The sequence below is a fragment of the Calypte anna genome, chromosome 5A (assembly GCF_003957555.1).
Source record: "Calypte anna isolate BGI_N300 chromosome 5A, bCalAnn1_v1.p, whole genome shotgun sequence".
Taxonomy (NCBI): Eukaryota; Metazoa; Chordata; class Aves; order Apodiformes; family Trochilidae; genus Calypte; species Calypte anna.
The window spans coordinates 36,877,367-36,904,130 of NC_044251.1; the positions used below are offsets into that span (position 1 = coordinate 36,877,367).

Consider the following 26,764-nt stretch of genomic DNA (forward strand, 5'->3'; position numbering starts at 1 on the left):
CTCTGCCTTGGCTTTACAGAATTAACTAGGTGATTAGCAGGGATGAATTTATTTTTCTGTAATTACTTCTTGTAAGGGAAAAGTAATGAAAATTTTGCCCATGCTTCTTTAAATAAAATATTCAGACTGTATTTCAGAATGTACAAGGCAATGGAACTGGGCCAAGCATAGTCATGAGGAAATACAGACATGTTCAGGGGGTCCTCGTGTTTTTAGATGAATCTCCAAAACAGGGCTGAGGTGTCACCCTTCCCTAAATTGGTTGTTTCTTGCCTATGACTATCATGACACACTAATGTGATGAGCTCAGGTGCAGATCCTGCCATGGTATAGTTCAGGCTGAGATGAGATCCCTCCTGCCCTTGAAACTGTATTTGCCTCATTTCAACTTTCAAAGGTAAAAACAAAAGCAAGAAAAAAATAAAAGGGGTAAAATTCACAGGGACCTTTTGGGTCACTGTGTCATTGGGCAGGTTCATCTTTCCACCACTCCTCTGAAATGGTCAAATTCCTCTTTAGTCATGATGTCTGCATTTTTGTCTTAATATGCAGTCTGCGTGTTTGTCCCTGTGCCAGCCTTCTTGGTTAAACATTTCTTTTCCTTCCCTCATGTTTATTTTTGATGTGCTTAGAAAGCACAGTCATCTTCCACCCTGTGCACAAGTGTGTCTCATCCCCTTTCCTTAATCTGAGTAAATGATCTTGTCTATAAGCCCCTTTTTCTGAAATGTTATGAATTTTTTCCTGGCCTTTCCAGCTGTCCCTCTTCTGCACAGAGTTTAGAGCTCTTCAGGGCAGAGCTGTGCATATTACTCCAGGTGGAGAATGAATCTTCACCTCGTAAGTGGGATTTGGCCTTTTGTCTTGATGATGGGGTCAGCTGGACTCTTCATCCTACAACTGGGTTAACCAGTTCTAAGTGTAACCCACTGATGGCTCTGACTCACTGTGGGATTAATACCTATTCCCAGATATTTCTTATTCTCAATCATTTTCACCTGAAGAACTTGGTAGTAGTAGAAATTTTGGTTTATTTCTCCTTCAATGTATGCCATGAGATTCTGTATTGTTGAGCTTTATCACATTTTCCCTTATTCCACCTTATTCTTTGCACTGACAGTGGGCATCAGAGCTGTGCCATCACCAGATTTCCATAGCATGTAATATTTCTGCTTATGGTACTAAGAAAACAGTGAAATTGCTCAGTTTTCACTTTTAACCCTTAATAGACATTCTTGATAAGTGCTTCACTTTTTAATCCTTTTCACAAGTTCCTCAGTCTCCTTACAACCCCAGTTGTAGTCCCTGACTCTCTTGTCTTTCCTGATAATTTCACCTGCTGCTTTACTGAAAAATGCAGTTATTTTCTTTAGAAAAATTGAGTGTGTAATTAGAAGAAGCTATTGGGAAAATCTGGCTACCTCCCAGCCAACCTAAGCTTAGCAAAACTATGTCTGCCCTGATTGCATTTTGATTTAACTCAATGCTTATAATTACTCGTTACCTGAACATTTTTTCAGGTAATGTATTTGTTTATTCCCTTCTTGATGCATTAGCTTTTCTGGAAAACATTAACATCATCTGTGAAACCAAAAGCTCAGAATTAATTTACTTTTTAGCCAAGCCTAGATTATTTTTACTTCATTGCAATTTGTTCGCTTTTGTTCTTTTTTCCTTTGTGAATGTGAAAAATCATTGGGTATTTGTTTTAATGTTCTTTACAAGGGAAAGTTCAACCTGACATTTGGCAATTCTCACTTTATTTCTGTTCTTTTTACAGAAATAAGATGTAGTTTTCTGTTGATCAGTTTTTTTTTTTATTTGTCCCATATTGTAAGGTTTAGGTTGGATACCAGGAAGCACTTCTTCATATAGAGGGTGATTATGCATGGGAATGGGCTGCCTGGGGCAGTGGTGGAGTCACCATCCCTGGAGGTGTTTAAGAAGAGACTTAGTGCCATAGTCATCTCATCTTGATGATCTCAGAGGTCCTTTCCAGCCTCAATGCTTCTGTGATTCTCTTTTTCTGGTTCCTTCTTTTGGATAGTTATTTTTAATTTAGAACTGGTACCCAGCTTTACAAGTTTTTCCCCTTCTTTGAGGTTCAAACCTCGTGGATATTTTGTATCTTTTGATTTAAGGATGTTCCAGGTATCCTCAGCTTCCAGGTGTCTGGCTCTTCCATCTCTCACAAATCCAACCTCTCAATCATTACTTTCTGTAGTTCAATATATTATAATTTATAACTCACCAGCTATTGCCCTTTAGAGATCAAGAATCTGAGTCCAGTTTACTTTCTGATTGTTCATTTTTTAAATGAACTGATTCAACTACTTCTTTAAGCCAACGGGGACTTCTTGAAAATCCTATCAGAATCAAATGTAGTGTAGCATCACTTTCTGTGGAGTAATTGGCTATTCAGTGAGGAAATAAACATGTTACTGCATCTGCAGAAAATCTCAGCCTACTGTTATTAATAGCATTTATTCTCCAAGCTCATATAGAGAAAGTTAAGCCTCACATTGTGAGGCAGTGCTCTGTATTATCCAACTCTGTAATAACATAATACAGTTTGGATGCTGCCCATATCCAGCCTACCCAGATTTCTAAGGATGGGTTTCATTTCTTCACCCATAAGCTGTGTAAGTGATAGGCTTTATCTTCTTTGTGCTCAGTGGGAGGGGAGAAGGGGCAGCTCCAGGTGATTGATCCAGTCCCAACTGTCTGAGGAATATTGGGTGAATAGCTCTCCTGAAAACCCCTTCCCTTCCCTCACCTTGGAGCAAACCTGGCCAATTCACAAAGACTGGATGGCCGACCGTAATGTTGCAGCATTACATGAGATGAATCCCACCCCAGAAGGGTGCTTATAGCTCAGTTGTGGTGTGGCTTGTGCTGGTGTGCTCAAGCTCAGCTTACATGGAACTCCTTTTAGTAGTTTTTAGTTTTACTTTATCTCTTGCACAGAGATAAAGAGCTCAGCCTGGGCTGCAGACTCCTCAGAGGATTTTATCACTTCAGTGGCTTGGTTTGCTGAATGCAGGTTGCTGTAATTGCTTGCATCAAGCAGCTCTAAGCATATTAGCTTAAATTTAGCTTAAGAAGGTCTTTATAGAAAGGTGCTCAGCTCTGGTTCTTGGCCACTCCATTAATTCTTTAAAACCACAATGTGCTGAACATCAACACAGAAGAAGTGCTCTTCTGTTTTTTTCCTCTGACCTTTTCTCAGACAGTCTTTTCTGTTAAATGATGCAATACTGATCCCCACTTTTAGAGCCTAGAGAATTTCAGTTTCAGAACACATTTAAAATTCATGTTTCATTTTTTTTTTCTGTTGCATATGTACCCCCAGCTAACAACAAATAAATACAAAAATCATGGAGTGGGATTTAATTGAAAAAGTGCCTAGAGTTAAAAGCACATTGTTCCCTAATAGAAAAAAAAATGCACAATTTTACCATTTCAGCGTACTGGGATTTAATTTTGAGGTTTAAGCATATTTTAGTATGTTTACATGGTAGAAACTAATGGCTGCAATGTTTTTATTTAACTTTTAAAAACATTTATGCAATGGTATCTTACTACAGAAAAGACTTATTAGAAAAGCATGTAACCAGCTGATTAAATCTTTTGCATCTTTTATAAAAGTTGCAGCTCTGCTTTTCTCTTGCTCTTTTCCTGCAGAACAGACTTCACTCTCCCATGGTTTAGGAGGACATCTCTGGCATTCTTTCCACCTGGAATATTTTCCTGTTCTTGTTAACCTTCATTTTCTCTTGGTGACAATGTTCCCTTTATCTTCTTGCACATTTGGCTCTGGATCCCTGTCTAACATGACTTACACAGCTTTATCCTTCCTATTGCATGGTTTATCAGGGAGTCAGTAAGCAAATGAGAACTTTGCTCCTGGTTCTTGCTCAGGGTGCAGAGATCTGTTCCCACACCCTGTATTGCAGCTGCAGGAAAGATCTTTTTCAGCCTTTTGGTCAGAAAAGCTTAGCCAGATGCAGACACACAGCTTAGAATCATAGAATCATAGAATTGGCTGGGTTGGAAGGGACCTCAGAGATCATCGAGTCCAACCCTTGAACCACCATTGCGGTTGCTAGACCATGGCACTGAGTGCCACATCCAGTCTCTTTTTAAATATCTCCAGGGATGGAGACTCCACTACTTCCCTGGGCAGCCCATTCCAATGCTTGATCACTCTCTCCATAAAGAAATTCTTTCTAATATCTAACCTAAACTTGCCCTGGCACAACTTAAGACACCTTATTTTTCATCTTGGAAGACTGAAGCTTGAAAATGTGTGGTAACACCTATGATCTGAACTGATTTGGGTAGTTTCATAGGAAAGAGTGGTCCCTCTGCATTTCAGACTGTGCCTCTGCTATCAAACTGAATCCCTTTTCTTAGTATATCAAGAGAATTTGAGAACACAGACTTTGCAAAGCACTTGTGTTAGTAAACCTGGGCTTCATTTAATCAGGAACCACGAACAGCTAATTTAATTCCAAATTTGAACATCCATTCTTCAAAAATGCCTTTTGCTATACATTTGACATCATTTTTGGTGGCTTCATTTTTGTGCCTGATAAATGCAACCAGTTGTTCAAAAAGACCTGGTTCAGAGCTATTGCTTGTGTCCTCCAATGGCCTTAGATGTCACTGGAAATGCCTTGTGTGACTCACACTTGTAACAAGCTGATGATGTGCATCAGATGGGAAATCAGGTCCAGATCTGACACACAAAATGCAATTCTGGAGTAGGTGTTTTTTCAGTTATGAGATTTCTACAGCTGAGATGATCGAATATGAGCAAGCTGAATGTCTTCATCTCATTAAGACCTGATCAAATACAGTAGGCAGAACCTCAAGGGGCACAATTGGATGGTTAATAACAAAAAGAGATGCTCTCAGTCACAGCAGATATTGCTGACAATTTGCCCTACTGATGGAGTATGGTGATACACTGACAAATGCTCCTCCTAGAAGGTTGGATCTCCAGTACCAAAAAATGTGCACTATTTGCACGACACTAGAACCAAACAGGATTACCAGGTCCATTCCAAGTTTCTAATCACTTTTCTCTTTCTTGAGGTGACTTCAGTTAGAGCAGATGCTCATTTTTTTAGTAGAAGTGTTTCCAAAATATTAATTATGAAACATATATATACAGTTAAAAGAAAAACAGAAATAAAGACAGCCAGCAATTAGTTGAGTTTAGAACCCTGAATTTCTTGGTAGCCCAAACTTAACTCAAGGCACTTCGTCTTTCACATGATTTCCATCCTTGCTGAATCATGGGCAGAGCTTTGTGCAATTAGCAATTGTGCAATTACCATCAGGTGATTTTTTAAGTATAAATGTACCATCTTGACTCAACCCAGTACTCAAACAGAGTGACGCATTGCATGTTCCTTTAGTATGTGCTCAATTGTTCATTCCTAGGTAGTGTTTATAGAATAGGCTTTTATAGCTTCTAGTGTTGTCTGTATATTTTGCAAGATTAGATGACATGAAGTGTGAACTCTCAATAAATGTATCTCTGATTTTTTGACCTTAAAGTAGTGAGTCAGGCTGAATAGGCTTTAAGAGTTACATTAATTACTCCTTGGAAAGAATATGTTTCAGTGTCAGCTAAAATGAGTAATTTCTCTTTGTTTAATACATGTGATGTGATTGTTATCAGTACTTAGGAAAAAAAAATATTCACAGCCCAAAGTTCTCCTAGATTTTGAAATAAAAGCTGTATATTTGTATTAGTTGTGCAGTTGCTAAACTATCTACATAACGTAGACAAGATTTGATATGGATGGAGGATGAAATGTCAGGCTGTAAGTTGTCCTGATCAACAGTTGACTCTTGGCTCGGCTTTGTGCAGGAGAAGCTTCAGTGTAAGCCCAGCCACTTGGACAAAAATAAACTACTGGGTGCAAAAAGGGGACTCACCAAGTGTAGATGCAGGTTTCTAAGTCCTTCCCTATCCTTAGTCATAGAAAACACAGGTGACTCTTTACGTAAAATGGAAATGAGCATCTCCTTGACCAACACAACAGGACCCGATGCTACAAGAATGTACCCTGCTGTTTTCTCCTTCTGATTCCAAAGCAAGTTGTGAACTTCAGAATCAGGAATAATCCACTGAAGCATACTGCAGATAGATTTCCTGAAATAGGCTGTTAAATTACTCTGTGGTTTTATTTTTTAATGTAAATACTGTTTCTATGGGCTCTGACCCTCATTCTGTAGTCTTCTGTCCCCAGTCCATTGGGTGATGAACATTGCAAGGGACTTTCAAGTTTCTTGGCCAAGTTGGCTGTTCAGAGTGCCTCACAGACAGATCCCAAAGCAAAGCAGTAGATTTACGTTTAGATGGAAATGAGAATGATAAACCAGACCTGTGTCTTATGTAAATGCAAAATACAGAAATCAAAATGGGAAAATTCCACTTCCCTCCATAGTATTAGTCATCATGAGAGGTTGAATGCAAATATAGAACTTCAATTTATTAAGGATTTGGGGATCTGAAACAAATTCCAACAGGATTTGAAAAGCATACAAGAACTTTGCTGAACAGATTACATCTAGAAATATCAGGTGTATGTTACCCTTCAATCGTTAGATTTGAAAAGAGACAGAGGTGTGAAAGAGATTAATATTTTTCTGGTATGGAAAGCTCCAGAAACTCCAGTCTTTCACTGTTTGATAAGATAATTAGCCAGTGTTTTGACTAGACTGATTTGATAATGATGCATAGAAAAGGGCAATTTAATCTTGGCACAGTAATTAGGAATGTTTGCCTCATTGCTTTCTGTGTCTTAATTTCTACTTTAAATTAAATGTCTTCAGCTTCTGAATGTTTTATATTAGAAATCTTCCTTTGCAAACCTTCTATTTTGAGCCACTAATTAATGTAATACACAAGTTAGGTATATCATGGGATTGCAATGGATCAGGAACATATTTTTCTTCTCTTCATGTATCTACAAACTCTGCTGAAATACTTTGTGAGCAATCTGTGCATCGAGGAGGATCTACACTTTTCTTGCTCTCTTTCAGATGCTTCTAATAACCTTTTGATAGTCCTTGTGCTTCTGTTCTCTAAATACTAGTGCTTCCATTTATTTGTACTTCATTTCTCTTGCATGGCAAAAACCACCACACAAATACTTGCTTTCAGGAAATACCTGCTGTGTCTGTTGGTCAGAAAGGAAATTCACCCTATATACAAAGGCACTGGGCTCTCTTGGCAGTGTCTGGTGGTCTGTATTGCTGTCACTCAGAAAGGTGATGTGCCCACAGTTGTTAATTCTGTATTCAGTTGTTGAAACATTTTATAAATAACAAAACATCCAGAGTGATACTAGCTGGGGTGAAGTGTAAAATGAGGTGAGGACTGGTATGCACCGTCACAAAGTTGGTCAGATACTTTCTGATGGATGAGGGGAGCAACAGGCAGATTTCTCATCTGACTTTCCCCTTGAGCACCTGATAATACTGAGGGTTGTTGAAGTTCATGGACCCCTGCTTTGGTCAGAATCCTCTGCATGGATTTAAGAAAGTGCTCTTGCTCTCTGAGAAGCTTTAAGAAGGCTCCCCTTGGATGGTGTAGTTCCATCTGTCACTGCTTTTGCACCATGTTTGACCTTTTAGAAGTCAAAGCAGAGTCTCCCTTTTACTTCAAACCAGCTATCAAATCTCAAATAACCAACCCATCAAATCCCTCCTTTTCTGTAACAAACATGCCATTTATCACTTTGGATTTCACAGAGCTCTTCTGTTACTTGGAATGACTGAGCTTGAATTAAGTAATTTATCCACATAATGAGTGCCAAATTTGATTTACCCTGATGAGGACAAAAGTCCTGGAGGGGGAGGAGGCTTTAAGCTTGTATTTTGTCATCTGGAGCATGAAGAATATTTTATAGAAAGATATAAAGCAGATGCAGAAATCACTGTACAGCCTTCTGTGTTAATCAGCAGGATACTTCAGGTGAAATAATGATTTTTATTCTTTTTTTAGGGGATCAGTAGCCTCTTCAGTTCCTTAAAAGTGGTGCGTCTTCTACGACTCGGACGAGTTGCCAGGAAGTTGGACCATTATCTGGAATATGGTGCTGCTGTACTGGTCCTGTTGGTGTGTGTGTTTGGACTGGTGGCCCACTGGCTAGCCTGCATATGGTACAGCATCGGGGACTATGAAGTTATAGATGAAGTCACCAATACAATCAAAACAGACAGCTGGCTCTACCAGTTGGCACTGAGTATCGGGACCCCATATCGGTACAACACCACTGGCTCAGGGCAGTGGGAAGGAGGACCCAGTAAAGACTCCTTGTACATATCCTCTCTCTACTTTACCATGACAAGCCTTACAACAATAGGATTTGGAAACATAGCACCAACCACTGATGGAGAGAAGATTTTTTCCGTGGCCATGATGATGGTTGGCTGTAAGTAGAATTTGATTTTATTGCGTTTAAGCCAAAGGTAATTGTAGAGCTGGTGTCATGGTTGCACAGCACACTTGCTGTAAGCTTTCTCAACATCCTAAAAAAAAATCCGAGGTACTTATCAGAAGTCATTCAGTGAACTTGGCATTATTGAAAACAGGAACTGAAATTGTGTATTTGCTGTAGCTTTTAAATTGTTTCTGAGAATAAGTGTAGTACTTACACATAAGCATGCCCAATCAATGACAATTTCATATTGAGTTCAAGGCCTCTTCTTTCCACCTTAAAGATGGATTTGATTTGGTTTGAAAAGTCTTGGCTAGAATTTGGTTAAAAATGACAACGTATATTCAAATGGAGGTAGTCCAACTGAGTTTGAGTTATACACTTGCACAGGCATGGAAATGTTTGAAGTGGTTTTAGCAAATTCTCCAGACACCGCGGGACTCCGTGAGGTGATCGTGTACTTTATGCCACTGGTGTGACTTAGGAGCCCTGATTTTATTTCCTGACTGAGGTGACCTTTGTCACCAGCAAAGCTAGAAGCCAAGGAAACCACAAGACACTATATTGCACCTTTTCTCTGCTTCCTGCTGTTTCACAGCTCTGCTAAAATAGCCTAAAAACAAGAGTGGAAAGACACGTTTCTCATTTCATGTGTTGCCAAGGTTATATCCTGCAGCAGTTCTCCAGGTTAACAGAAATCTTGAAAATTCGGGATAAAGACTGTTGCAAATGTTAATATCATTTGCGAGAACTATTTTTATGTTAAATAAATAATGCTTGGTATTTCCTCTGATGCTTTCTATTTTCTGAGCTCTGTACAAACAATGAGCAATAATGTAACAAGAGAGCAAACAAAACCTTTTGAAAATAAGATCTGCATAATCTCTCTGATAATTATCTCAGCTAACACTTTGAGCTCATCTCTAAGAAATACTGAACTATATAAAGGAATTTTTCTTGCTAAAGTCTTTCTAGATCTTTAGAAGATTAAAACCTTTTTCTTCTTTTTTTCCCTTTTTTTTTTTTATTTAGATTTAAAAATGCTTTTTAAAAAGAGAGGTTGCAGTTTTAGAACCCTGCTTGCAGCATGGTGCAATGAAGATTCTGCTGAACAGCATCTTTATATGATGGGTTGATGTGTTTCAAAACATTTCAGTGTCCATAAAAAGCAAACCCCCAAGCTAGAGCATTAAAGTGTTATTGCAGCAAGGCCATAGAAAACCTATAGGTGCTGGTAAGCTGTTTGTTGAAACTGCCATCTCTACTTACAGAAGGCTGGGGATTTGGAGAATAAAGTGGCTCTAGAACATTTAAAATATTGTAATATTTATTTCCCTTGCCTTTTGTGGGGACTTCAGTTGCCCTACAAAGAAGGGTCCCACGGAAGGAACCTAAGCAGTTGTGGTAAATGCTTTAGGGTTGGGTAAGAACTAGAAAAACATGAATAATTATTATCATCATTATTATAATTACTAGAAACAATAAAAAACACAACAAGAAAATAGATACATGGCCTGAGGAAGTGAAAAGCCTCTGAAAAGTGAACACAGAGCCTGTAACCTGCTTTTATTTGTTCTAGGTGGCTTAAACTCTTGCTTTTTCATCTCTGAAACCCCCATTAAAGATGGGGAATACACAGAATTGACATTTCCAACAACCAATATACGTGGCAACTGCCTGATTTTAATAATTTCATAGATTTTAACTACAGAATTATCAAATGTACGTATGAATTTTACATCTAAATTTTAAATTTTAAAACCTGTAAGCTTAGAGGTTGGAAAATCATGGGTAGGTTTACAGGCTTTTGGGGAAATTCAAAAGTAGTCTAAAATTCAAGAAGCATGGCAAAAGAACAGTTAAGTTACTTACTGCATAAAAATAACATTATCAAACTAAATGTAGCTTCTCTTGTGAGTGGGGTGAAGAAACATAAAGCATACACAATGGTTACAAACAGAGAAAACCTTTTTTTTGGATTAATGCTCAGTTATGATCAAATGAGTCTATCTGGATTTCAGCAAAGCCTTTGACACCGTCCCCCATAGCATTCTCCTGAAAAAGCTGTCAGCCCACAGCTTGGACAGGAGCACCCTGTGCTGGGTTAGGAACTGGCTGGAGGGCCGGGCCCAGAGAGTGGTGGTGAACGGGGCTGCATCCAGTTGGCGGCCGGTCACTAGTGGTGTCCCCCAGGGATCAGTGTTGGGCCCAGTTCTGTTCAATATCTTTATCGACGACCTAGACGAAGGGATTGAGTCCATCATCAGCAAATTCGCAGATGACACCAAGCTGGGAGGAAGTGTGGACCAACTCAAAGGCAGGAGGGCTCTGCAGAGGGACCTGGACAGACTGGAGAGCTGGGCCGATTCCAACGGGATGAGGTTCAACAAGGCCAAGTGCCGGGTCCTGCACTTTGGCCACAACAACCCCATGCAGCGCTACACACTGGGGACAGAGTGGCTGGAGAGCAGCCAGGCAGAAAGGGACCTGGGAGTCTGCATTGACAAGAAGCTGAACATGAGCCAGCAGTGTGCCCAGGTGGCCAAGAAGGCCAATGGCATCCTGGCCTGTATCAGAAACAGCGTCACCAGCAGGTCCAGGGAGGTGATTCTTCCCCTGTACTCAGCACTGGTTAGGCCACACCTTGAGTACTGTGTCCAGTTCTGGGCCCCTCAGTTTAAGAAGGATGTAGAGGTCCTGGAACCAGGTCCAAAGGAGGGCAACCAGGCTGGTGAAGGGACTCGAGCACAGGCCCTATGAGGAGAGGCTGAGAGAGCTGGGGCTGTTCAGCCTGAAGAAGAGGAGGCTCAGGGGAGACCTCATTGCTGTCTACAACTACCTGAAAGGAGGCTGTAGTGAGGTGGGAACTGGACTCTTTTCACAGACGACCTTCAACAAGACAAGAGGACACAGTCCTAAGTTGTGCCAGCGGAGGTTTAGGTTAGATATTAGAAAGAATTTCTTCACGGAGAGGGTGATTAGGCTATGGAATGGACTGCCCGGTGAGGTGGTAGATTCTCCGTCCCTGGAGACATTTAAAAAAAGACTGGATGTGGCACTCAGTGCCATGGTCTAGCAACTGCTCCGGAGGGTCAAGGGTTGGACTAGATGATCTCTGAGGTCCCTTCCAACCCGGCTAATTCTATGATTCTATGATTGAATCTTTCTCCAACATATTAATGAAGATTTGAAGATTTTCAATTCATGCATATCAATATGATGACTGCTTCTGAAATAGAAAGGTTGACTGAATGCTGAGTTAGAAAAAATGGCAATTTCCAAATGGATGCCTGTCATGAATTTTATACTTGCATGATTTCTTTAGGAGATCAGACCTGCAGTATTGTATAGGCACAGTTTGCAGTGCCAGCTGCCCAGAACATGGGAGCTGGAATGCCAGAATAGGACAGGAAGGCACAGCAAATAGCTGATGGAAAATGGATTTTCTCAGGCAATCAAAATGGCCAGTGAGCTCAGGAAAAGGAATTGGCTCCAAGAAAAGCTATAAGTAAGAATTGAAAATCATTTGAATTGTTTTCAAAACAAGATGCTTCAGCTTTTCTTTCGAAACAGTGTTCTGAGATAAAAATTCAGCAAACTTCAATTACAGCTCAATCCATAACAAAATCTGGTCCCTGAACTAGCTTGTGTTAGAAGCAGAGAGAGACTATGAAACACCTTTAATAGTTTTCCTGAAGAGGTTTGCTAATACCAACAGTTGATATTGGCAGCATCATTTCTAACAAACTGTGCCAAATAAATGTCTTAAACTGAGCACTGGAATCAGAGATAGTAATTCATCACAATCCCGGCTGCCTACTCATGCAAACTTCAGATATGAAAGGAAATCTTTGCTGCCTTGTCAGTTAGCAACAGCTTGTTCTGCAAGCCCACAGTTTCCTATTCATACTGGCAAAGTTACTGGGGCCTGGGAGGAGTATTTGGAGAGATTGCACATCCTCCTGGTGGGCAGGATTGCAAAGTGGTGTACTTGTTAAAAATAGCTAAATTAAGATTCCTGAGCTGCTGATCAAGCATTGCTTGGTGTGGGGTGGTGTTGGTGGGGGAAACCCAGATGAATTGGGATGCTTTTCAGTTTGATTGGCAGCTTGTCATTTGGTTTTCACAGCGGACAGAACCGGGTGGGATATTTAGACTGAAATGCATCACCTGGCTTGCAGGAAAGAGAGCTCTGAATAACTCAGCTTCATCTTGTGGAGCTTTCTTTTTCTTTTTTTTCAGATTTCATTTTGCCTCACTTGCTCTTTCTTCGTGTCCAGGGCTATTCAGCAGTATTTTTTATGTTGCTTCTTGGCACTTGAAAAGCTAAAAATAGCAAACATAAAGCATCCTATGACAAGGGAGCAAGGTTTTTACGAGGGTTATTGTTTAAGTACCTGCACTGCATTTGCTGCCTAGAGTTGCTGAATATGCACTGAAAATCTGATTTTGTAGCTCCTTTTGTGTTGATATAGGTCATTCCAATCCTCTCTGCACAGATCTGTTGGCTGGACCAGGAATCGTTTATCATTTAGGAAGGACCTTTCTTGTAAAACTTCCATTAATTTCTTGTCAGCTCACAAGCTCCCAAGAAACTCATGATTTTGCTCCTGTGTGTTGCTCTAGCTCAGTCCACAGGCAGGTTTTAGGCTTCTGCAGAAAAGCTATAGATCTGAATGTAAAACTCACTAGGTTTGTGCCTTTCACCAAAAGGAAGACAACTGAAAGGTGCTTTTGGTTTGTACACTATTACTATTTGCAACTCAGTACAGTCCATACTTCAGTAAGCAGAAGGGCTGTGAAAGGCAAGAGGCGTTTTGGGGAAGGGGGTAACATGGCTGGGTGAACGTGGAATTCAGAGGAGCTGCATTTTTCTGAGGAAACAAGTGTGAATGTTTAAAGCAAAAGAGTTTGTGTGCTGCCAAATGCCTTCTTCCCTCCTGTGCTCCCACTAGGAGAAAATTGGCCCAGCTTGTAGCTTCAGAGGTTCCTGGTACACCTCTGTGTGCTCCTTGAGAAATCAAGTTTCCCCCTGACCATGTGCAATATTGAAATTGCTCTGAATGGCAAAGAACAGATTGCAGAGTTAGTCTAGCCCCCTAAACATAGCATTTACATGAGTTTATTTGTCCATCTGGGTGGGCCCAACCCACCACATATTTCATCTAAGCAGTAGCAGAAATTCAGTATTATTTCACTGAAATGCTTCAGTGAAGGTTGCTGCAAGGGAAGGTCAGAACAAGATACTCACTGTTTCTCAGGGTATGGAAGTTCCAGAAGAATCTCTTATCCATCAGTAAGAGCTGAGAAAGTATGTTTACTTGTTGGTGCTATAGGGAGGTGCTTATGTCTTATACATGTATCTTAGTTTCACTTCTGTTTACTTCCAGATTTATGGAGAGGTGTTTGTGATGGAGATACTATTTTCAGTTGACTAATTTTAAATTATGGTGAAGACAGGCTTTTTAATTCAAGTTGGTATTGTGTATAAGCAGAATCTGTTGTGATTGTACACGATACCTTCTCTGGAAAATGGGTCATTTCTGCCAGCTAGCAGAGCAGTTTCTAGAGATCTCTTTCCAAAACTCAGTTTCTAATTTCACGGTTTGAAATGCTGACTTCTTGTTCTTCATCTTTAAAATACCCAGGCTGATGGTTTTTTGCAGGTAGGAAAAGAAAACAGACATGACTGCTGTCACTTTGACCCCAAGCAGTTATTGTTCAGGGGAGAGCTGATGAAGGAGAGTGTGGGTGGGTACTTAGTACTCTTGATGCTGGTCTTGGCTTTCAATTTTACTACACAGAGGGAACAGGACATGCTCTTTCCTATTGAGACCAGGTGAGATTCTTTCATCCAAACCACCTACGGTTCTAAAACCTCCTGTATTCAGCAATGGGCAAAAAATTCTGAATAGCTGCTGGTTGCTGCTAGCAGCCTCTGTTGCTGTTCCTCAGTGCTTGTTTTGGAGCTGTGACAAGCAAGCTGTCAGTCATCTCGCCATTGATCTGCTGAAGCCTAATTCATTTTTCAAGTGGGTTCTTTCATTGTTCAAGTAACATTTCTTAGTTCTTTGCCAAAAAATGGTAGTTAGCCACTTGAGTGCTGTTTGTGTGAATCATGGAGGTCTATCTAGTAGATTTGTTAAGCAGTGGCTAAGCCCACGCACTGGCACAACAGTGCAATTGTAGGAAAATGCTTGTCTGGAAGAATTCCAGAGGAGCAATCCCAAGAGTCCATAGGATTTAGTTTTTCATCTTGAGGAAAATGTATGTTTAAAATAGCACCTTCTTGCAAAAATCACTACCAGTAACGTAGCTTATCTAATCTTTCTTGCAGCAACAGATAATGTCAGAAGACTTTACATCTGTAGAAAATCAATGGCTTAAATGTTTAGCTATGATTGAAATCCAACCCTGCTCTGTAGGTGTCCTAGGAAAGTCAGTCCTGTGTGCAATTTAATGCAAATTCCTGCATTTTCTTTTCCTGCAGGAATTTGGGAGAAACATGGCTCTACACCACCTGTCCAGGAGCAGCAGAGAAATTTTGCCATCTTTTGAGCTGCTCTCTAAAGTTGAACAGGAGCATGGCCCTGCTTATAAGCTTTTAATTACTTTAGATACATACAGATGTAACCCTCGAACTGCATTTGGCAAGTGGGATGCAGGATGCTTCCACAGCAATCAGTGTGAAGTGTCTGGGGAGCTGGGTGTCAGCCTGCACCCCCTAAAAGGATCCCCTGCAGGATATTACCAGATTGGACTTGGCAAAGTTTTGAATGTCCTGCAGAACTTGACCCTTTGAGGGAGGAATGAAGGAGCCTTTCAGTCTTTCTGGTGTTCAATAGTGTAAGATGGGAATCTAATGCCTGGTTTGGCAAAATTGCCTCAATCAAAGCTGCTGAGAGGGGGGTACAGGGATGCTTCCAAACTAGGAGCTCTTCTGTGTGGCACTGCTTCTCCACATAAGGATTCATCCACCCAGAAAGGCTACAAACTCAGCTGTGCATGAATAACTACATCTCAAAGACAGCTTTTTATTTCAAGGAGGTGGAAATTGTCTTGAGGAAATAATTAGTTTCTAATTGAGCTTCTCAGAGATGTAAGGCTAACAGAGGAGAAGATAATGGGGGACTGCCTTGCAGTGAACTGCTTGCCCCAGACTGGTTTTAAACATTAAGACAAGGTGCCAAAGATTTTATGAGAGGGACTGATTTGAGTGAATTTGTAGCTGTCTTGTTCTGGGCCGGTGGATATTGGATCTCATCACTAATGTCCCACTGGATAACATTCCAGAAGTAAAGCTGTGCATTTCCACTCTGCCTTGTCTTTGAAGTGAGCATATCGTGGTACTTCAGGGCTTGAAGAAGGGTTTTGAAAAGGCTGAAAGTCACCTAGAAAACTAGGAGCAAGTCTGTGATGCAAGTTATAACTGGGGATAAATTTATTAGTTTATTAATTCAGGTGGGGCAGTGGGAAAGGTGGCGAATTCTTAGGCATCCAAATCAGAAGAGAGTAAAACTGCTCATTCACAAGTACCCATCAGTGCACAAAGAAGAGGTGACACAGAAATTTACATGAATCATAGAATCACAAAGTCACAGAATCGTTTCGATTGGAAAAAAAGGTTTAAGAATATCAAGTCCAACTGCTAACCCAGCACTAAACCATGTCCCTAATCAGTCTTTGGAACTCTAGGGATGAGGACTCAACCACTTCCAGGGCAGCCTGTTCCAGTGCCTGACAACCCTTTTGGTGGAGAATTTCCTCCTAATACAAAGTTGCCTTTCAGTGGAAATTCCCCCTTTCAAGTGCCACTGGAAAAGCATTTTGACACTTTTGGACTGCTGGATCATACTCCAAATGCTCTCAGCTCTACAAAGCAAGGATATCAAGAATTTTATTATTAGCAGTCTGTTAAGTCTCAAGGCAGGGAAACTCTTTCTCAGTGCAGCAGCCAAACTTGGCAATGTTAGAATTATAGAATCATAGAATGGTTTGGGTTGGAAGGTAGCTTAAAGATTATCTAGTTCCAACCCCCTGCATGGCCAGGGACACAGGGACACCTTCCACTAGACCAGGCTGCTCAAGGCTCCATCCATCCGATCCTTGAACACTCGCAGGGAGGGGGCAAAATTTCTCTTAATATTCTCCTAATATTCTCTGAAGAGCTTCACAGAAAAGGCTTAGAATATAAACTTACTCCTAGGGAATAAAAAACCTAGGCTCACCCACTTTTTTAATGAAATTACAGTCTAAGAGTGAGAGTGGGATGCATGCAACAAGGGGAGCTGGCAGAAACTCCGTGGGGGACATAGATGCCTTGTTTTGCTTTAATTCTGACATGGCAGTAGATTTTTAGATAATTCAGGTTCCAGTTTATAGCAAAATGTGTCTTTATATAAAGAGCTTTAAAACTGTGGAACAGCCTCCTTGGGAAGCTTTATGGGATTTTTTTCTTTTTTGCAAGGTTATACCTAGCATGTGTTTATATAAGCTTTACTTCTATTATCATTGGCTTGATGTGTTTTAATGAATTTATGGTATCAAGAGAGATGGGGCAGTGAGTAGGAGAGGTAAAAATGAAGGAAGAAATGTCATTTCATGCTATTGAGCTATGTTAGTTAAAACAATGGAAAATTGCTATTAAATAAATGATACATAAATGTGGCAAATGAACCTTTACACAGTGCTCTTGCTCACCCACAGTGCAAGCAAACACCTGATATGGTCCCAGAAGGATTATCACAGTGTCCCAGATTACTCATAACATCTGTATCTCTCAGGAAGCAAGAAAGTTTTAATTAATCCAACTAGATCAGCAAATATATCCAACTAGCTCACAGCACAGCACAGCTTTATAACATGTGCTGGAGGGATAAACAAATCTCAGATAAAAGATAACCCCCAAGGTGTTATACTGCTTGGATGGAAGGGACCAGGGAGCGTTTGTGTTTTGTTCATTCTGAAGTTTTAGAACAACAAATGAAATCTAAGCCTGGGTCTACACAGCAGTCCTTGGAAATCTGCAGGGCTTAATTTTGTTTACTCCTGAGATAAAACCTGTGTATAGTTGGCATTGAAACAGGAGTATTGCCCAAGTAAATCAGGCCAGTTATCCAGGTAGATCCTGCCTGATTTCAGTGGAGCTGTGCAGTGGCCACTGCTTTTCATTGGGTGAAGCAGGCATTTTCTGCTGTCTCCTAAATTTTGGCTTAGCTTTACTTGCAGGCAAGAGCTATGGTTTATCAACCAGAGGGTTACAGAAAGTTTTTAGGATGGACATAGGAGTGAGGACAGAAATTGTTTTAGGAAGTGTCTGGTCGTAAAAAAATTAAACCACACCAGTGAATCAGGCCTCAATTTTATTTTTTTTTCTTGTTTTATTTTTTCTTTTTTTTCCTTTTCAGGTCAGAAAAGGATTTTCTCATTCAAATTTTGTTAGCTTGACTTTCGGAACTGAAAAACTACCTGACCTTGTTGCACATCCAGAGAGGCTGATAGATAGAGCTGGGGGTTTTGGTGTTGTTTTTGTAAAAGAAACAAAAAGCCCAAATCTCTGGCAGGTTTCATTATTATATTACTGACTGTGGTGCTGTAAGATGTTTGATAGTACTAAGCAGTATCAGATAATTGACTAAATGATGACATATACTCGTTCTTGTTTTCTCATTGCTTCATTTCTGTAGGTGTGGAGTATTGCAATGTCATGTTTCTTTTGAAAATATTGAGAGCAATGAGGACTTAGCCTCCATGTCTGTCATCTTCATTCATCTTTCCTGCAGCTTTTTCTGCAAAAACTTTGAATCAGGAACAATTTTCTGCTGGAGGAAGTATAGCCTGTGTAGCAGTCTGACTGCAGGGTCCTCCTTGAAGAGTTTTACCCCATCAGTTTAAAGGACAGACAGGGTGGGATCCAAAATGGCATCTCTCCCAGGGTACCTCCTGTGCATCCTTTGCTGAGTCAAAAAATCCAGATCTGCTTCAGAAGGAGTATTTTGGTAATGGACGATTAAAACTATTTCTCTCCCACTGGCCAGCAGCCCCGTGGATTTGTCAAGATGAGCTCATGACAAATTAATGTGATTTCTTTCTTTGACAAGATAACTGCCAAGTGAATAAGAGGGAATTTAGTTGGTACAATATATCTAAACTTTTTAAAAGGCTTCTGACACTTTACTACATAGCAGTGTCATAGCGACCAAGTGAAAGATGATCTCAACACAGTCATAACAAAGTTGGCAGTAACTGATTGAAAAATCTCTCTCAGAAAGTAATCAAGGGCTTCACTATTGAACCCAGAGGGAATTGCTGGGGAAGTCTTTGCCCTGCGTGTGATTTTATTTGGTGCTTTCATTAGCAGAGCTGACTGACAGAACAGAGAAAGTATATTGGGAGAGGTACAGGAAGGGCTGCAAGCAGTTTAGGTGTCAGCATCAGAATCCATAAATGATCCCAATAAGTTGGAAAGGCAGCCCAAACTCAGCAAGGTGAATGGCAGCAAAAAAAAAGTGTGCTGCACCTTGTGTAAGGAGGGCAGATCAAATGTCCAAGTGCAGTATAGGAATAACTGGTTTTGCTGCTGTGAGGCTGGAGGGGATCTTGGAGGAAAGGGGAGTTGGAAAGGGTTAGGCAACTGTAGACTGGATATAACACAACAGTGGACTAAAACCTGAAGATCTCAGTTTTCTGTACTGGAAGTTTTCATGAGCAGTATCATAGACAATCTGAAGAAGAGATTTTTTTCTGCTGAAATTAGGACTGTTGAGACATTAATTAATTAATCAATTTATTTATACAGGGCTGTAAGAAAGCAGTAGATCATCTGGACAGAAAGATTTTAAAAAAAATAATCTGTTGCAAGACAGGGTCTCAGGGGAACAGTTGGAGGAACTGACTTAGGTTTAAGTTGAAGCTGAAGGAGAACATGAAGACTGGCTTCTACCATAGAGAGAATGTGCTCGAAAGGGGAAACAATGTCAGTTCTCTGAGTTTTCTGAAGAGCAATAAAGTCAGTTAGGAGGGAATGAAAGACTGATGTTGGAAACCGCTGTGTCCACCAAAACTTTTCAGCTTTGGTGGATTCAGACTGTGGGCAAAGCCACCACTCAACTTCCTCACTGAGTGTCTGTCCAGCTTCCTTCAAGTACCCTTGCTCCTGCCTCAGCATGGTGGTTGGACCAGAGATCCCCTGAGGTCCCTTTCAACCCTACATCTCTCTGATGTGGAAGAGAGAATAAGGTACAGCTGAAAATCTTGTGTTAAGCAAGGCAAAGCTTTCAGAGCTCACTTGCTCTAGATAGTTGGCCATCCTTTAACATTTCATGGTGTTTTATGGTCTGTGATGTAGTGGCTGTGTGTTTGCACTGCATATTTATCCTGTATTGCTTCTGTATTTGAACTGTAAACTGCATACAGAACGAAAATGCTGTTGTCATCCCAATTCTGTGAGGCAGTGAGAGATAAATGGGGTTGTCCAAAACTAAACCAAAACTTTAGCAGGGCTTTCTCAGAGTTACAAGGGCTATATGGTGTTATTTATATTCTCTAACATATTTGGAAGGCACTGTCTGGAGCTAACAAACCTTTATTCAACTGTTTATGGAAGAAGAACCTGTTCTCATTGTGGGCCTGAATTGAGTCCATCTGCAGGAAAGAGAGAAAAGTTAATATAAGTTCAGGATTTTTACTTTTTCTGTTTTTAAAAAGTTTTGTTACTGAAATACAGTTCTCTGCTAAATGTGCTTTACTCAGTATTTTCGTCAGGAGTTTTTCTATTAAGAAAATCAACTTATACTAAAAAAGAGAGAAAGTATTGATTTTATGTTGGAAATTTTATTTCTCCTTTTTCTTTTTTCTCCCCTTCCCTTCCCTTCCCTTCCCTTCCCTTCCCTTCCCTTCCCTTCCCTTCCCTTCCCTTCCCTTCCCTTCCCTTCCCTTCCCTTCCCTTCCTTTCCCTTCCCTTCCCTTCCCTTCCCTTCCCTTCCCTTCCCTTCCCTTCCCTTCCCTTCCCTTCCCTTCCCTTCCCTTCCCTTCCCTTCCCTTCCCTTCCCTTCCCTTCCCTTCCCTTCCCTTCCCTTCCCTTCCCTTCCCTTCCCTTCCCTTCCCTTCCCTTCCCTTCCCTTCCCTTCCCTTCCCTTCCCTTCCCTTCCCTTCCCTTCCCTTCCTTTTTATTTTCTAAATTCCACATCTTTTGGTATTATTGAACAGGAGAAGGTTGGATGCAGAATCTTCCATAATGATGGAGAAATAAGAGAAAAGAGATTTTAGAACAAATTTCTCACTTTTAACAATTTTTCTCTTTCTCCAGAGGTATCCTTGCTAACAGAAGGGGGGGTTGGAGTAGATCACCTTTAAAGGTCCCTTTCAACCCCACACATTCTATCATTCTATGGTTCTGCCTGTGTCCCTTCAAAACTGGTGCTTGTTATGACAGTAATGGCAATGGCTGGGGAAAAAGTGTGATTCTCACAATGTATTGACGAGGTTGAACACCCTGAAAGTATCATCAGTTGTCACACAAACATTATCTACCTTAGGATGAGGTGTTACATCCTTAAAAGTCTCTATTCTTGTGCCTTATATGTGATTGAATAGCATTAGATTAAAGTCAAGGAGGGCAGAGCAAGGTGTGATGAATCCTCACCTGTGTTTTCAAGGCATTTAATCTGATCCATCAGTGCTTCCTGAACTAGGACCTTAAATCCATGGTGTGTTTTTAGCACTCAAATAGTCCCACTGACCTTGCTGTTGCTTAATGTGAGCTTACTTTTAAGTGTGTTTCTGGCCACAAGCCATAGTGAAAGGAACATTTCTGACACCTGGGGTTTATGGATCTCCCAAATATAGTTAAGAGGGATTTAAGAGGTTAAGTCCCATTTGAAGATCTCTAGGACTGATACCTAAAATTCATGTACTCTTATTGTAGAAGCTCAACATCTATTTCAACAAGTCCTATGCACGGAAATGACATTTCACATGGTATCTTTGAATGATCTCTTTTTGGAAAAGACACGGGAACACTCATTGTTTTCTGTGGTAAAATAATTCACTTCATTTGCCCTTCCTCCTCGAGGAGAAACATTTTAAAGAACAAAATCTGATGGATGCTTCCTCTCCATTATTTTTGGATAGGAAATGGAGACGTAAAGAAAGTTACTGCTGTGTCTTATTAATGCAGACATTTCCTGCCCAAATTGATAGTCTGCCTTACCTAAAGGAAATGTAACCTTCTAGTTAATCAAACAAAATCTTTTGGCATTAGCACTTGGAAAAAAAAAAAAAAGAAAAAAGTCTAAGAAAAAAGTTCAGAAAAAAGACATTGTCATCATTGCTGTATTGGAAAATATTGAAAGGGCTGAAGGGTGTTAAGGCTGAAGTGATTAAATGTGTGTGAAGATCAGTCATGCAAGAAGGAGCTTATAATCTGGTATGGAGATGGATGAAGTGAAGGAGGAGAGAAGGGGACAGCAAGTGTGTGAGATGCCTACAACACCCCTCACATGCTCAGAGCCTTTGGAGGTGTCACAGTTCAACACTGGCCTGGCAATTAAACCGAGTAACAGACGCTCTCTATTAATCTCTCTCTCCTCCCTGATAAAGAAAGGAGAGAGAATAAGGGAGAGAGACTGATGGGTTGGACACTGAACTATACAGCTTTAATGAAACAGTAAAGATAAATAGGAAAAATTACTAAATATATACAACTATACAGGAAAATTGATACCACGTTCCCTCCCCCCTTTTACCCCAGTAACTCTCATGTCACAACCGAGGCTGCAGGGCAGCCCTGGGAAAGTCCAGGCTGGACTCCTGGAGATGGCAGCAGTTGGGAACAGGAGGCAGGAACACACAGATATGGGCTGGCATGGATCAGGACCACAGGCAGATGAATGAATGGAATCCTCCCAGAATGCTGAAGCAAAACAGGGAACGGGCGAAGAAAGGGAGGCAGGAAAGGCGGGAAGGGCAGGAAGCAGGAGTCTGGAAGCTGGCCTCACCCTTGTGATCCCTCAAATTTATACCGAGTATGATGTGTATGGGATGGAATACTCTGTTTGGTCAATTCTGACATCTATCTTGTCCATTCCTCCCCAAAGGAGGGCTGCTGGTGGGACCTCTTTATTCCTTCTGGAGGGTAAAATGTTCCTCAGAGCTGAGCAGTGTCCTTGGCTCTGCACACCAGTCTCTGGCAGTAACTATAAACATCAAGTGCTGTCAGTCCCAGAAGCAGACACTGTCTGAGAAACTTGCTGTTAATTTCAGCAAGTGCAACTACTTACAAGAGACTTAGCTGAAAGCAAAAGTACAAGACAGAAAATCACCTTTATCCTGGCCCAAACCAGGACAGGAGGTCCTTGGCCAACAGGCCTCCAACAGGAGGTCCTTTCCCCATGCCCAAGGTCAGCTTATCAGAGAGGTCTGGTCAGTAACATGCAGGACTCTGTGTGTGTGTTGTGACAGTGTGATGAACCTTTCCACATACATTTCTGGTGCAGCAGGGGCTGAAAGCTGGTCCTGCTGAGAAGCAAAACACAGGTGAGCCAGCTCATGTCTTGTGGGACCTCTTGGGAGCTGATGGGGTTATTGGTTGAGCTCCTTGTTTCCTTTCTGCTAGTGCGGTAGGAGCAGGTGGGTGGCCGTGTTTGCACCCATGCCAAGGTTACTCTGCTGTCTCTTCTGGCAAGTCAAGGGGTAGCATTGTCTCTTAGGTGGGATTTTAAATGGCAAAATTAGTGAGATTTATCCAAAACATTAGTATTCATTGCAAAATAATAAATCTTCATTGGTAGAACTTCCGTAATATTTTTCAGGGATCGTAAGAGAAGTACATTAATTGTGCTGTGTTGATGGGCTCTGGAGCTGGATCACAATTTTAGGAAGCTAGGGACTTCATAGTAAGAGCCTGCTTTGGGCATTTTTTAAACTTTTTTTCCCCCAGCTTCAGAGTAGGGCCCAGCACTGCAGCTGTGTTACATGTTCTCCCAGCTGCTAACAGCCATTCAAGAAAGCAGAAGCTTAAATCAAGTTTCTGTGTTAAAAAAACCCCACAACAACCAAAGCCAGGAATATCAAACAGTATTAATTAATGAAATCCTAAAGCAGTTTGCTAAGCAGAGGACTAAATGATAATTATTTAGGGTCTCCCAAGTACAATACTGTCTAAGTTAGCAAAGAGTGAAAATCAAACTCTCTTCATTACAGACAGAATAGAGAGAAAATTATTCATATTAAACAAGGGTGTGGTTTTGTTTAAATGCTTCTCATAAGCAAGAGCAGCCATTAGACATCTAAATAGTTGCAGTAATGTAGTGGGTGATTAGAAGCTTTGGAAGGAGTTCAATAGAAACTGCATCAGGACTGAACACCCACATGAGCACACAGAATGGGAGGGACTGGAAGCTGAGCTGAGCAGATTTGATCTAACCTAATTAGTCAGATTGTTGTTGTTGCTGTTGTTTTTACAGTCTATTATTGATATGCAAACATGCTGTTGAAGAATTAGTAGTCTAAAACATTGCAGTTCATTAGAGTTTTTATTGGTGCTCTAACAGCTACGCTCCATCTGGATGATAATAAGAAATAATGGACTGTAGAGAAGTTGTGCATCCTCACCTTCTAATCCATTTCCAGCCAGCTGAGAAAGCAATGAAGAATCTGTTTGCTGAAATACATCACTTTGTGATGTAAATTCAAAGAGAACAAATTCCTGTGTTTATCTCCTTTCCAGTTATTTATACCTTTCTTCCTTTCTTCCTTTGCATGCTGCACAAGTATTTCTAATCAAATTTGTACTGTGGATAAAAGTGCATTGTTGTGTCAATATGACAGAGATATCTCTGCAGTGGCACAACATTTTTAATGGTTTTGTGTTTCTACAGTAAGGATGTCAGGATGAATAAGACTTTTTCATAGTTTATTGCTTTCAGGTTATAATTGTAGCAATGAAATGTCTTCACGTATAGTGGAAACAAATGGAGGTTGTTAACCAATCTGTTTTCTTGTGTACAAGAAGGAGTCAGTTGTGGTCTCTTTTAATAGCATCTAACAGAGGAACAAGAGCTCTTATCATAGAATCATAGAATCATAGAATCCTAGGGGTTGGAAGGGACCTCGAAAGATCATCTAGTCCAACCCCCCTGCCAGAGCAGGGCCACCTAGAGTACATCGCGCAGGAACGTGTCCAAGCGGGTTTTGAATGTCTCCAGTGAAGGAGACTCCACAACCTCCCTGGGCAGCCTGTTCCAGGGCTCTGTCACCCTTACAGTAAAAAAATTTTTTCGAATATTCAACTTGAACCTCCTATGCTCCAATTTACACCCATTACCCCTTGTCCTATCACTGGTAATCACTGAGAAAAGCCTAACTCCATCTCCCTGACACTCGCTCCTTACATATTTGAAAACATTGATGAGGTCACCCCTCAGTCTCCTTTTCTCCAAACTAAAGAGACCCAGCTCCCTCAGCCTTTCCTCATAAGGGAGATGTTCCACTCCCTTAATCATCTTCGTAGCTCTGCGCTGGACTCTTTCAAGCACTTCCCTGTCCTTCTTGAACTGAGGGGCCCAGAACTGGACACAATACTCCAGGTGTGGCCTCACCAATGCAGAATAGAGGGGGAGGAGAACCTCTCTTGACCTACTAACCACACCCTTCCTAATGCACCCCAGGATGCCATTGGCCTTCTTGGCCACAAGGGCACATTGCTGGCTCATGGTCATCCTCTTGTCTACCAGGACCCCCAGGTCTCTTTCACCTACACTGCTCTCCAGCAGGTCAGCCCCCAACCTACTTAAGGTGAAGGTAGTCATCTAGGAGCATGAAAACTTTAGTTTCATTTCCAGATCTGACATTTGGTAAGATTGTAAATTTGGGCATTTGATAAATTCTGTGGTTCCTCCCCAAACCCATGCCTTATTTATTGGTTTGAATCTTAAAAGGATGGGGGCAGGAAATGGAAATGTTTTTTGTACAATCACAGGAAACCAGCAAATTAAATGTTCCAGGAATCACAAAATAAGGTCTGACTGAGCTGAATTAGTCTGAATATCTGTAGCTGATTCCACATAGCTGGTTCAGACCTCAGGTTAAGTGCAAAGAGTGCAAGAGGCTAATTTATCAACATGCAGTTTAAAAGCTCAGGGGAAGGCAGAGGTACCTGGAGGACACTGCCCATTGATCTCGCCAATCTCATCACCTGCAGTCAGGATTTCATGATAGCCAAAAGTTCGTGTGGTCAGAGCCACAACTTTTGTGGGAAGAGATCAGATGAACCTTATAGTTCATCCTGATTTAAAAAAAATAAATAAATAATAAATATTGTATTTTGCTTCAGGGGATGCAGCATACCAAATTGGACTGGAGGCAGTTCTTTCTACCCTGAGCAGCATGTTCAATGGTAAATAGTTCCAGGATTAATATAGTCAGGGTGAATAGGAACAATACAGATTTGTGCTGAAATTAGAGCCTGTCTCTTATAAGAACTTATATATAGAGCTTCTTATAAGAACATGGTGTATGTATGTAGGCATCAATGTGATGATCCAATCTATCTTCATCTTTTAAACTGTTACATTAGCAGGTTAAAGGCAGAGCCAAAATTATTCAGTAGAATGGTAAGATATATATAGCTTATATAACAAAGCCACAACAGGTATTTGCTCTAAATCTACAAAAGTTTTGGAAGTCCCATCATTAGCCACTGGAAATGGGAGTTATTTAGGGTATTAGGCAACGTGTTGAAAACACTGATACAGCTTTGGGGAGTTTATGTCCCATTCATGTTTAGACAGCCCTTGGCTCGTGTTTTCTTTTCTCTGAAACCTTTCCCGTTGCAGCCATCACAGAACATTTTAAACTACATTAAGATCTGTGTCATGCTCCCTTTATACCCTCCCAAAACCCAACACAGAAATATTAGTTATAAACAGGAAATGTGAGAGAAGAGCTACTAAAATAGGCAAGATTAAGATAAAACATCAAGCCCTTACTCTGTGACTTCTGATTACTAGGGCCTGAGGTGCTAAGCCTTAATAGCAGATTAATATTAGACAATTTTTTTCCCCTTAAAGAATAAGAAAACAATTTAAGCTCTTACTGTTATTTGGATGGTTTGTCATTGGTTTATGCTTTCTGCTTGAGTTTTCCTGTTTTCTTGCTCTTGCAACCTGTTTCTGGCTGAAAAATTTTGGAGTGACCTTAAAAGGCAGCACAATAAATGCAGTTTGACTGCAGATGAACAAGCATGTTATTTTGAATGCTTTTAACATTGGAAGGATTGCATAATATTACCTTACTTCCATTTA

At 40.8% G+C, this 26,764-nt stretch overlaps 1 protein-coding gene across 1 annotated transcript in view; it reads left to right on the forward strand.

Moving 5' to 3' along the window:
* KCNH5 (potassium voltage-gated channel subfamily H member 5) overlaps positions 1 to 26,764 on the forward strand; it is a 157,086-nt gene that overhangs the window by 49,014 nt on the left and 81,308 nt on the right. Inside the window, exon 7 of the mRNA XM_008501043.1 lies at positions 8,027 to 8,456. Coding sequence (XP_008499265.1) covers positions 8,027 to 8,456 — 430 coding nt within the window. The remainder of the gene's footprint in view (positions 1 to 8,026; positions 8,457 to 26,764) is intronic.